This window comes from Hyaena hyaena, unplaced genomic scaffold (assembly GCF_003009895.1).
Source record: "Hyaena hyaena isolate Hyena2069 unplaced genomic scaffold, ASM300989v1 scaffold_575, whole genome shotgun sequence".
Taxonomy (NCBI): Eukaryota; Metazoa; Chordata; class Mammalia; order Carnivora; family Hyaenidae; genus Hyaena; species Hyaena hyaena.
The window spans coordinates 1,059,183-1,072,459 of NW_024081206.1; the positions used below are offsets into that span (position 1 = coordinate 1,059,183).

At 46.3% G+C, this 13,277-nt stretch overlaps 1 protein-coding gene across 1 annotated transcript in view; it reads right to left on the reverse strand.

The window, feature by feature from the left end:
* Positions 1–1,553: 1,553 nt before the first annotated feature.
* EPHB1 (EPH receptor B1) overlaps positions 1,554–13,277 on the reverse strand; it is a 144,785-nt gene continuing 133,061 nt past the window's right edge. Inside the window, exons 12-14 of the mRNA XM_039256473.1 lie at positions 8,006–8,199; positions 6,010–6,165; positions 1,554–2,034 (exon numbers count right to left, since the gene is read on the reverse strand). Of these exons, the coding sequence (XP_039112404.1) occupies positions 1,926–2,034; positions 6,010–6,165; positions 8,006–8,199 (459 nt within the window). The 3' untranslated portion in view covers positions 1,554–1,925. The remainder of the gene's footprint in view (positions 2,035–6,009; positions 6,166–8,005; positions 8,200–13,277) is intronic.

Sequence of the window (13,277 nt, forward strand, 5' to 3'; positions counted from 1 at the left end):
CTCCTGCATCGGAGCTGTACCCCGTAGGCCCATGAGACTCTTTGAAGGAGCTTCAGAAGTTAAGACTTCCCCAATTACAGAGCTGCTGAGGACTAGGGGAAAAGGGTCATCTCACCTTCAATTCGAATGAAATAAGCTACATGGGAAGTATGGCTCAATTTACTGGCTCATACCCTCCCCTCCACCTGCATGTTCACAGACACACTACAAGCAAGCAGGCTAAAATAGTCTTCAGTGGCTTGGACAAAACTGGCCTGGATATGAACTTCCCAAATGCACTGTGCACACTGAAATCAGGGCTGATGGTGTATTATCGGTGATTGTTTATATTTATCTGCCAGTGACTTCCTAAGCTGCATATTTGAGGCTTCAGAGCCTCATATTTATTCACTTCTTCCTTTGGGTCACATCAGCGAGAGTGATTCTACTGTACTGCGCTTCTTGGGAGGCACGGGATCCAGGATGTAGTCCTTCCCTCTCATATGGGGGAAAGAACAACCATTGTTAAGGATTTTCCTGTAACTTGGGGATGGACCCATTGGGGTCTGAGAACACACACTCTGACACCATTCTATGTAAACCCAGACATGCTTCTGCTCATTTTAATTAGACAGATAAAATTAGCAAGAAGATTAAGATAAAAGGAGAAATTAAAAATATTTAAATGTTAGGTGGAATTTACAAAAGTGAATTGAACAATGAGGTACAAGAAGGAATGAGGAGAAACACAGACACATTTGAAACATTCCTCGGATGCCACATGGCTTAAACCAGTCCACAAATAAGGTAAGAAGAATTCTCCCTTGCCATCTCTTGAATTACAGATTCTAGGGATGTGGAAGAACATTCTCCAGAAACACTTTCCTTCTCCTTCTCCTTCAGATGTTACCAAGAATAACTAATCAGTCAGTATCATTCTAGAATGGCCCACACTGCATCCAATTCAAACCACTCACCTGTTTCCTGTCTGAATTTGCAAGCTCCTGAGAGTTTTTTCCCCTTTCATTTTACTTTTCTCCCTGCCCTCTCTCCCCATTGAGCCAATAGGCCAACTGGGCCAACCAGAACACCAAACCAACAACATGTTCCAGCCCCTTTGGATTTTCCAGGGGGCAAAGATCTCCCGTTCTTCTTTCTTGTCTGCATCTGTTACGAACAAGCACAGTCATTTTTATAACACAGACATACATGTGTGTGCTCTTGCACACGGAAACAGGTTTTTCTTTTTTCTTTTTTTTCCAATTTGTGGTTTCTTTTTCCTTTTTGCAGAAAATGCAAACAAAAGAAAAACAAGGTTTTCAATTGAAGGTACATCTCTTCTTCAATATGAAGACATTAATTGAATTGGTTGGATCCCCCATGCAGTGGTCAGCAAAGTCCTTTGGCAACTGACAGAACGACATCTGGAGACTCAGGAGCTGGGGTTTGTTTGAAGAAACTTCCCTACACGAGTCATGAGCAAAGGGAAATGGATGTGGGAGAAGGGAGAGGGCTCGTGGGGAGGAGTACAAAAGGAGAAAAGAAAAGAATGTCATTGGTGAGGAAGAAAATGGAAAACTGCCTCTGTTTCTTCCTTCTACCTCCTTCTCTTTCTTCCTGTGGATCAGTGACTCCAGCCCCCTGAGTGGGAGCAGAGTTTACTCTTGGTTGCCTCGATGATATTGTTTGGTCTTCACTTCTGTTGGATAATACCTTTTCATTTTTTTCATTATTATATTTTGGTTTCCCACGGCATCTTACACATGCTTCTGTCACTGAGAAACGAAGATTGCCTATTAAGAACAGGTCCAGTCTTCTTCACTGATGTAATGCAGTTCTTAGTAGAGAAACCAATCTTTCCAGAACATTCCACAGTGGTCAACCTCTGGTTCCCTCTTAAGCCTGGTCCTTTTCCTTCCTCTCCTCCCCCCAGAAAATGAGAGTTCTCATGCCATTGCCGTTGGTGACTGACTCATCTGGACCCTCATAGAATGAATGCTGTTCAGAATCTTCTTCTGATGACCTGCCAAGGTGACCCCTATTCTCAGGAGGTCTCTAGGAGGGAAAAAAAGACAAAAAAGGGCATGCTAGTGTTAGAGCAGCTTTTCAAGGATCAAACCGCATCATAGAAGGCAAGCTCTTGCTTTAGTTGGGTAGGCAGATAAAAGTGTTTAAAAATCCAACAGTCAGATTTACCCAAGTCTTTGCTTACATAGGTATTTTCTTGCTCAGTCTCATTTGCTTCACGCGGTGGCCCTTGTCTCCAATGACCCCTCCCAACTTAGACCATCCTAGAAGTGTTGTGCCCTGTTCTTCACGTATGGGTGCTGGAGAAGCCCCCCGTTCATTGTTTCCATGACCCTAGGAGGACTGGAACTTTTGTGTGTGTGTGTGTGTGTTTTAACACTCTGAGCACACACTATATGGGGCTTTGGTTATGCTGTGGAGCTTTCTGCCTAAATTAGTGATCACCCACTGAGATTGAAAAGATACGGGGTTTGCTAGGTTTTCTGATGTTTTTCCCCTGAGTTTCCATTTTCTGCCTCTGTTTGAATTTTAATGTCATGAATTTTTAAGAAGGGTGATCTCAAAATAACTTTCAAATATCTGCCCAGGCAGGAATTTAAGTAATATGTTTAGGATAGGAGTTTAGACTGTACTCATCTTTTTTTTTTTTTATGTTTGTTTATTTTTGAGAGAGAGAGAGGAGGGCAGAGGAAGGGTTGAGAAAGAGAGAGAGACACAGAATCCGAAGCAGGCTCCAAGTTGTGAGCACAGAGCTGGATGCGGGACTCGAACTCATGAACCATGGGATCATGACCTGAGCCGAAGTTGGACACTTAACCAACTGAGTCACCCAGGTACCCCATCGACTGTACTCATCTTCAAGTTCATGGCTTATATTTAATTTTGGGGAGACCTGTGCATCTTTGCCTAGTTAATAATAATAATAATAATAATAATAATAATAATAATAATATAGCATTGCTCGAGTACTTCTCATGTGCCATATACTATTTCACATATAGCTAAGGAAGTATTTCCTAAAAACTGACAAACCACTCAAGGTCAATAATAATAATTTAGCAGCAGTTGTTTCTTGTGTGCATCCTGTAGGCAGGCAGTAGGCCAAGTGCTTTGCATGCACTATTTCATTAACCTTCTACCAAAAACTATTATATTTTGCTCATTTATGGACAAAGGCAAGTAGGGCTCAGAGAAGTTAAGTAACATGCTCAAGATCCCACAGCAGGTAATTGGTGGTGGGCCTGGGGTTCAAATTCAAGACTACCTGGTTTTTAGCCGCCCTGTAAGGCCTGCTCTCAGAACTATTCTAAAGTCCTGACTATATTCCCCCAAAAGCCCCTGTCCCTGGCATAGCAGATCACTTTGCCCACCAGACCCACAAGCAGGTTCCTGTGCTCTCCTCAACCCCCCTTACAGCTGGCGGTCAGTCCCCTCAGAGCTGCAGCTGCCTCAGATTGTCAAATCGTCCATGTCTTTTCAGCAAATGCTGCTGAGAGGCACACTTGAATTCTGAATTCACAAATTGTCCTGCAATGTATTTTATTTAGTAGCTCATGTTCTTTTTTCATCTTTTATCTCTCAAGAAACAAACTAAATTGCTCCAATAGTGTATGGGCATTTTTTACTTTTAACTAAATCCCTTAATTTTTCCTTTTCCAGGCGGAGGAAATTACTCCATTGGATGCTTCCAGTTGTGGGGAACTAGGGGGTGATGGCTCCACACACAGCCACATCGCAGTGAGGAAGCAGGCATGGCCTCAGCAGCACAGGCACCCTGCCACCCCTGAACTCGGGCTCTCTGGTCACCTAGACATCCACACCAGCTCTGCAAGATGGGGAGGCTGCTTTTCCACTGGGAAGTGCTGCTTTTCTTGTTGCTGCTGTTGGTGCCTGATGATAATTCATGGTGTCAGGGGCTGCCTCCATACAGCAGGAACAGAAAATGAACCCACATTTTAAAAATGAATTCTGTTGCTTAGTGGATGCTAGGGTAGATGCATATTCAAGACGTCTCCCTAGGGAAAGCGGAGCTTCCATCATTTCTGGCAAGAATCAACTTCCAAGAGGTAGGGCAGGAGCACCTAGGTGGCCCAGAAGGTTGAGGGGTTGAGCGTCCACTGTTGGTTTTGGCTCAGGTCATGATCTCATGGTTTTGAGCCCCACGTCAGGCTCTGCACTGACAGCGTGGAGCCTGCTTGGGATTCTTCCTCTCCCTCTGTCCCTCCCCAGCTCACTTGCAGGCTCTGTCTCAAAATAAATAAATTAATTAAAAAAAAAAAAAAGAGGTAGAGTGGGACACTAGGAAGACTGACTGCAAAGCAGGAGTCTGGGACAGAAACTGTTCCTCTGAGGTTCAACTGCTGGGGCTGGATGATGGGAGCCCACCTCTCCCTTGGGACTCAGCAACAGGCCCACTTTGAGAGTGAATCCCGGCACCTAGCACTCTGCCCAACATATAACAGGTGATCAATAAGCATTTGTCGCCAATTGCTTGGAGGACCGAGCAGTCCTCTACCTTGGGAAATGTGTGTCACAAGCCACCAACCTCATGTTGTCTATAAATGTTGTGGCCCATGTAGCCAGTGAAGGCCTCTCTGGGGGGATGTAGCTATTCAAAATTTGACCCTTACCAAGTTGTTCCCAGCCTTGGCTGCACATTAGAATCACCTGGGGAGTTTTAAACATCCTGATGCCCAGGTCTCAGTTCATCCCAGTTAAACCAGAAGATCTGGTAGTGGAAGTCAGGCATCAATATATTTAAAAAAACCTTTTTTTAATGTTTAGTTTTGATAGAGAGCGAGCGAGCGAGCAAGAGCGAGTAGGGTAGAGGCAGAGAGAGAGGGAGACACAGAATCCGAAGCAGGTTCCAGACTCCCAGCTGTCAGCACAGAGCCTGATGTGGGGCTCAAACCCACAAACAATGGGATCATGACTTGAGCCAAAGTTGGACACTTAACCCACTGAGCCACCCAGGTGCCCCAGACATAAATATTTTTTAAAGATTTCCCAGGTGATTCCAGTGTGCTACCACATACGGGTACTGCTGTGTCCCAGGGGTGGACCGATAGAAGGGGATGGAATTAGCCATCAGGAAACAGCCCTTGGCCCCTGTGTTGCACCCATGAGCACTGAGGCTTCATGCACTAATTCACCTAATTTCTGAATCTGCTAAATGAAATGAGTGCAAGTAGATAAATATCTCCCAAACTACAGTTCTACAAAACCCCTGCCCCTCAAAAATACGGTTCCACAGTATTTAATAATTTTAAATGGGTTTCTTTATTTCAGGATTTCTCATGGCCTTTAGAATGCTAATATGTGTAGTGAATCTCCAAAAGGGTGATAAAGTGCACAGTATTTCCCAAATTTATTTGACCGTGGGACCTTTTTTCCAAGGAGAACCTATTAACATTTCCCAGAACTGGTGCTGCTCAGAACATTCTTGGGGAAATGATGGACTAATGGATCTTTAAGACCCTTTCTGCTTCTGATCTTATTTGAATAATTTTAGTTTTCATATTCCTCCATACTCCTGTGGGAGCTGCAGACTGGTAAATAATTTGTGGGAGATGGAAATGTATGCTTATTCACATGTGCTATCTAAGTACGAATATGAGCTCCCCACACGTCTGAGATTGTTGCTGAATCAGTGTAGTGCCTCTTCCTGCTCTGTTGTTTAAAGTGCTGGCTGGCTGTGTTCTTTCCATCTGGATGCTCTTTTTGATGGGTTAAGTTTGAAAACAAGCAGAGGAGAGAGTCTTGATGATTAGGCAAATGATACATGGCCACGACTTCGAAGAACTCTCATTTGGGGCCAGAATGACCTCAGCCTCCCCACCCCACCCCCTCCTATCTTTCCAGGGTGCTTCCCCACCAGGCCTGGTTCTAGACAGAAGTGGAGCTTTGGGGGTGAGGCCAGAAATCTAGACTTGTCCCATGAGCAATAGCAGGGACAAGTGATCGCTACCCACAGGGTACCCAGAGGCGAGTCTCATCACTTACTCTGATGTCATCTGGGTGACCAGCTGGAGGGAGGTGAAGCCAGCAGTGAGGAAGCTGTCCCTGTACTGGACCATTTTGATGGCACTGAGCCAGTCATCCACGGTGGTAAAGGCCGTGAAGTCTGGAATGGAGCGGTCTAGCAGGGGCTGGGAAGGCCTGAGACAGAGAAAGAGGAGCAGGTGACCCCACAGCTGCAGGGGTGCATGTATAGAGCCACACCCTGGGCAGACAGCATTCATATAGGATGAGGACGCCTTCCTGACCAGATGAAGATTACAGGGGAGCCCCGTGCTGACCCTTCTTTCCTTATAGACTCCTGATCTGGCATGACTTCTGGAGGCGAGGTGGCTGGTACCCCTGCCTATGGCCCCGGTCTCACATCAGCCAGCTCAGACAGGTAGACTGACACAGTCTGGAGTGAAGAGAAGGCCCAGAACTCCGCTGTAAACCGGAACCTAGAGCTTTCCCATCCAAAGCTCCACCGTGAAAAATATATAAAGTTCGCAACGACCTTCCCAAATCTGTTGGTATCATTTTTTTTCCCTTGGTTCTATCCTCAGCTAATTGAAATAAATGGAACAGAGCAACCCTCTGCTGATTTTCTCTGGAACATTCTCAAAGCAGACACCTTGGTATCCAATTCATAAAGCAGGGTGCTACCTTGGTATATCCCTCAACCCCTAACACCCATGCCCAGTCCTTCACCAAAAATTAAAGATTTGACCTCCAAAATCCCTCAAACTCATCCACCTCTTTCTGCATCATTACCCTGACTTAAGACCCTATCTTGTCTGCCATTATTGCTGCAAATTCTCCTGTTGGTCTTCACGCATGCTCCTTCCCCTCCACATAAGGTCCACACTGTGGACTGGTGCTCTTTGAAAACTGCAGGTGCAATCATGTTCATAACCTTCACCCTAACCCAGATTCCTATCAAATCCTTCAATGGGTGCTCTGCTCTGAAAATCAAGCCCAGAATTCCTAGCAGAGCCCACATGCTCGGAGCATCTGGCCCTTGCTCACCTTTCAGCCTCAGCCCTGACCCAGTCTCCTCACAGACTGGACTCAACACACTGGCCCTGTCCTTCCTACCCTTGAGCCTTTGCTCATGCTGCTCCCTGGTCGGGAACACTTGTCCCTCAACTCCAGTCTTCCTTTCATTCACTTCGAGCACTCTCTCCCTTCAGTGCTCAACTGAAGTAACACTCATCAGGGATGCCTCCCAGACACCAGGGAAGGTACATACCCATGCTCTCCAGCACCAGGCACCTCCCCGCCACAGTGGCTGTCAAGGTCCCAATTTTGCATTTCTTTGGGAGATCATCTGGTCTTTCCCCTCCTAAATGATTCTAAGCTCCATGAGGACACGAATCATGTCTATGTTGTTCATTCTGTACTGCTGGCAAGGGGCGCAGCGCTTAGCACATACATGCATACCACACTTTGGTTGAAAGATAAATTAACAAATCAGTTAACACTGCAGTGCAGAGAGGAATAATATGCAGCTGACAGTTACTGACAGGAGCTGTAAGTTCTGTGTGTTTGCTCACAACAAATCCAATGGCTTTTTATTTCTGTGTCCCATAGCAATCAGGGCCTTTAGTTGCTAAAGGCTGCCCAAGTTTCCAAGTCTGGAGCTCTTCCTGGTGTATTTAACAAAAAGTGTGCCTTCTGCAAAGAGAATCTCCCAGAAGTGGAGCTTCATACGACTCCTATCAGATACATTCAATTATTACAGAGCCCAGTGAGTGCCCAGCCTATCTGAAGCCAGCAGACAGTGGAGACCCAGACAGATATCTTGGTATCTGTTTATAGCCCATGTTGGAGGCAGGGAATACTTTAGAAACATGGAAAAGAAAAAGGAAAGAGGAAGTCTTGGACTTTCTTTCATTAGTGGATAATCTTAGCCACCTCACCCTTGCTCTCAATGGATCAAAAGGCTAGCAGCCTAGGAGACCAGCCACACCTAGCAACTACCCGGTTCTATGAGACTCACACGGCGGTGATGGTTGCCACAGTCTTGAGACTTGCCGGGTTTCGGATCATCTTGTCCAGGGTGTTGACAATCTCTGCAAAGCGGGGCCGACTATTACGGTCCTTCTGCCAACAGTCCAGCATGAGCTGGTGGAGAGCAGCTGGACAGTCCATGGGTGGGGGCAGCCGGTAGTCCTGCTCAATGGCATTGATGACCTGTAGTGACACACATGGGAACAGGTATGATTGGGTGATGAGACACCAGCCAGTCATTCACAAAGCAGCTCCCAAGACTGGAGCCTCCCTCATTCTGTGCTCAAATGCCTCTCTCCATAATGGATTTGACATGTACTTGGCTTTTCTCCCTAGACTGTCCCTAGTACCCGCAGCGAAGCCTGACACACACTAGATCTCTATAAATGCTTACTAAAGAATGAGCTGGTAAAGGGTGCCTGAGTGGCTCAGTCGGTTAAGTGTCCGACTTCAGCTCAGGTCATGATCTCACGGTTTGTGGGTTCGAGTCCTGCAGCAGGTTCTGTGCGGACAGCTAAGAGCCTGGAGTCTGTTTCAGATTCTGTGCCTTCCTCTCTCTCTGCCCCTCCCCCACTCATGCTCTATCTCTCTCTCAAAAACTATAAAAAATTAAAAAAAAAAAAAAAGGATGAGCTGGTGAATAGCTTGAGTTTTTTTTTTTTTTTTTTTTATATTTTTTTTTTTTTTGAGAGACACAGAGTGCATGAGCAAGCAGAGGAGAGTCAGAGAGAGAGGTNTTTATTTTATATTTTATTTATTTCTGAGAGACACAGAGTGCATGAGCAAGCAGAGGAGAGTCAGAGAGAGAGGTAGACACAGAATCTGAAACAGGCTCCAGGCTCTGAGCTGGCTGTCAGCACAGAGCCTGACGCGGGGCTCGAACCCACAAACTGTGAGATCATGACCTGAGCCGAATTCGGATGCTTATCCGACTGAGCCACCCAGATGCCCCAAGGTTCTCCTCTCTTAAAGAAGACATTGGGCCCAATGCTGGCAGCTGGTAGCACTAGGGGTGATGACGAGACGGCACACAGGACACCTAATGGATTTCTTCTTTATACAGGAACGCCACCAAAGCACCTGGGTGGCTCCTTCAGTTGAGCTTCCAACTTCAGCTCAGGTCATGATCTCATAGACCTGAGTTTGTGTGTTCAAGTCCCATACTGGGCTCTGTGCTAACAGCTCGGAGCCTGGAGCCTGCTTTGGATTCTGTCTCCCTTTTTCTCTGCTCCTCTCCCGCTCCTACTCTGTCTCTGTCTCTCAAAAGTAAATAAATGTTAAAAAAAAAAAAAAAGGACCCTCACCAAAGCTTGTGATGGCCTCATCCTTACACTGCTAAGAGAAGAGAAAGGAGGGAAGTAACAGCTTTTAATAGCCTACTCCATGCTAGGGCCACTCTCGAGGCTTCTTGTGCATTGTTCGCCTTGATCTTCATGATGCAGCAATGTAAACTGGCTTGAAGAGACTCTGGCTACACAAACCAAGTAAGTGCAATGACAATGGTCAAAATAACAAGGTGAACTAAAATGAATATAGCCAATGAAGTTTTGGTAATCTTTGCAGACTCCAGGGGATAATTTTGTCAAGATTTTAGAATCTTTATATACTTTGGTCTGTTTTTCACATTGTTTCAAGAGTTTACTTCACTCTTTACTTCTTAATTTCCAATTTATTTAAATCAATTATGCCTGCTCTGTGCTTTTTGTAATAGCAAAAATAACTGTCAACAACTCAGTGCTAAACATGTGAGTTCATTACATGCCCTCCTACCACAATGGAAGGCCTGGCTTACAAGGAGTACCTTTAAGTGATGTTGTAAAAATGTACCTATTGAAATGGAAATATACTCACACCAAAATCTTAGGGAAAAGAGCAGGCTGCAGAGCTGCAGGTATAGTATACTTGCTTTTGTAAAAACAAAAATCAAAACAAAACCACAAAACAGTAATTATACACATGCATAAAAACGACCTCAGAAAAATAGATAGCATGGCGTTAATGGCGGTTGCCTCTGGGCAGGTAGGCATGTGAGTGCTTTTCATGCTCGTTTGTGTTTTTATTTTCTATAATAATTATACATTGATTTTATATTAAAATAAACAGTTCAAGCACCTTCAACAACAAAGGAAATAATTTGGAGTTCAGGGATTTTCAGGTGTTTTTGCCTCTATTTGAAAAAATGTCAGATTCATTTCAACAGATTTTTTTTTTAACCTTGTAGATTGGTGAGAAAGTATTTTCAATCAGCTTGTATTTTTACAAGTTCTATGCCCAGTATATAGGACATGGAGTGGGGCATGAGATAAAATGACCCGAAGTCATTAGAAATAATCAAGGTGTATTATTCCTTCTATTCCAGGTGGTGGAAAAACAAACAAGTATCCAAACCACACCAATATCAGTACCGTACACAAACCAGTGACCAGGAACTTTTGAATAATATGTTGCTTCACCACTAAATTTTTACCCCTGCCAAACTCCTGTCAATCAAATTACCTGCTTTCTTCTCGGGAGGACGTTACGGCCCATTTTCCCCATGAGGAAACAGAGGGACACCCAGTGAAGTAACCCGCCTGAGGACCCACAGCTGGGAAATGGTAGGACTGAGGAAAAATCGCAGGGGTGTCTGACTTTAAGTCTGGAACACCCTGAAGCCCACTTTCCCGAGGCCTCTGTGGGGCTGTGATTGTAACGTTGGCCTGAAGAAGAATCCTTGAAGCTGTCTGATGTCTTCATGGTGGGAAACAGGTATGGAGCTAAACCAAGTAATCCATGAGGAGGAGTGGCCAGGCATCACTGCCATCAGCCTGGCTCACAAATTGGCACCCTTTCCAGCTCCTCCTAGGCAGCCAGACTGAGGGGCCCAGTCACAGAGCCCTCGCCCACTGTCGAGAAAAGTGGGATTATCAACTGAATGGACCCATGAGCTCTTTATGTCAGGGCTGGCAGGAAGGGCTAGTGTCCATATTCAACTTCTCCTGGGGACAGGGGGCCCCAAAGTCTTCCAGTGCATGGCAGCTCGGGTTGCCCTAAACTGCTAGCATCTCTGCTCAAATTATGTGGTGCCAGAGCCCCACATAGTGCTTCCTCCCACTGACAAATTTTCCTCCCGTCTTCCTGTAACAGGAAGGAGCACTGGAGTCAGGGCCCTTCTGCAGGGGGTACAGCTCCATGGTGTGACCAGGTGACCCAACCACTCCTGGCAGAGCACCAAGAGGCTGGGGGACCCATACACGCACGGAGTCCTCCGTCTGTGAGCTCTGGGCTAAATGCAACTTAGCTATATTTCCCTGGTCTCCTCCGCATGCCACCTTGTTGGAAGGTTTGAAGACTGTCCTGGCATTTGTTTTGTGTTTCCCATGCTTGTCTGGTATACTGACTTTCTTTTTAAGAGGCTATCAGAACTACTGATCCCTCCTCCTTGGGGGTCAGCCAGGAGTGCAGACCCCCACATGGCACTGGTGATGGTATGGCATTGTGGCTAGGAGCAAAGACACTGGAGGCCTGGGTTCAAATCCTAGTTTCACTTCTTACTAGCTCCAGAACCTTGGGAGAGCCACTGGACTTCTGGAAATTGCCCAGATATGGTTATTAGGAAGATTCCATAACACAGTGAAGTGATGTTGAGCACCATACACATGAAGGAATGGTAGAGGGCATATCTTCGTTAGATGGGGGCTGTCATTCCTGCCACGTCTATTACAGTAACTGTGCAAAGAAAGTTGCTGTTCTGTTGCTGGGCACTAGGAGGTCTAGGGACACAGTGATTTGAGAGCACCAAGCACAACAGAGAGGGGTTGACTAATTGTTAAATCCCTATTTGTCACCTTTTAGGATGTAGGATAGCCATGCTCGTGTTTACAAAATGGGACTTTATGACATTTGCTATCTCTTCTAGATAATTTTGTTGTCATTGTTCAAGTTGTATTCTGGGAGCATTGATGCCTCTTGCACATTGATAAAGAAAGCCTTTACCTTCCACCCCGAAGAAAAAATTACCTAAGTCATTAATTGGCGCATGGGTAGCATTTATCTCCCCAAGTCTTTCGTTGAAGCCTTATGCCTTTGGAGGGTTTTACTCTCTTTAAGGATCTGGGTGTTTTCCAAATTTTCTGAGTACAGAACTTGTAATCAGATTAAAACATCATTACTTCAAAAAAATCACTGTGGTCCTCTAATGGGGTTTTGGGATCATTCTCTGTCACACCTGCCATGCTAGCAGGTGTGGAAAACAGGGAGGAGACCTGGAGAAGCACCTTCCATTTGGCCACCTGATGGCTGTAAACATGAGCACCACATTTGAATTGTGTGGAAGATTTGGCCCAAGGTGGGGGGTGTAGGGTGTCCTTCTGAGCAGAGTTGAAAACTGGAGTGAGGCCTGGGCCCTTTTCCTTGGTCTGTAACAGGATGGGATAAATGGATGCTGAAAAGACTAGAGATTAGGCTGAGATCAGATGGCATTTCCAGAGAGAAGCAAGAGTGAGGGTGTGGTGGTTAAGAGAACCAGGCAAGTGTGGCCACTGTCACCCGAGCAGAGCAGGCCGCCAGCTCACTTGGAGTGGTCTGCGGCAACTCTTCAGGCCTCTGAAGGCTGGCATAAGCCAATGCCCTGGGCCTCAAAGAGCAGGGACAGGGAGGGGAGAGGGGCTGCCTTTGTTTCCCCTGTACCTGGAGAAGTGCTGGGGGCTGGGGCTGGTGGCATTGGGCGGGGCAGGGGTAAGTGACTGGAGCTTCTTGGGAGATGAGCAGAGGGGGCCCTCCACTGGCCCTTGAGTCCTCAGTAGGCTACTGGCTGCCCCCGCCCATGCACTTCCCATTAGTGAGTTGGGCAGGACCTGTTCCACCTTCCGCAGGGGAGAGTGAAGTGGAGAAGCTCAGAGCAGTGGAGGAACCAGGGCAGAGGGGGTTAAGTTGAGCTCTGATGTTTCAGTAAAACCCCAGCTCCTCTCCACAGACACTGCCACTCTCATTATCTCTGTCAATCAGATCCAAGCAGCAGAACTTCCAAGTTCTCTCCCTGGCTGACAAACTCTCTGTACATGTTCAAAGACCTTCCCGGGCTCCGGAAGCCCAATTACCAGCACTCCGACTTGCCTCAGCAATTCCCTTTCTTAAGGCCTTTCAACTGTCATCTGTAGAAGCCTTTACTGCCGCCTTTACTGCGGTTTCTGATGAGTGTGGCTATAGCCCGGCCACTTGCGGCCCCTCCTGGCTCTCTCTCAGGCTGGGCTGACTCCGATGGGCAAAAGGCACCCCCCACT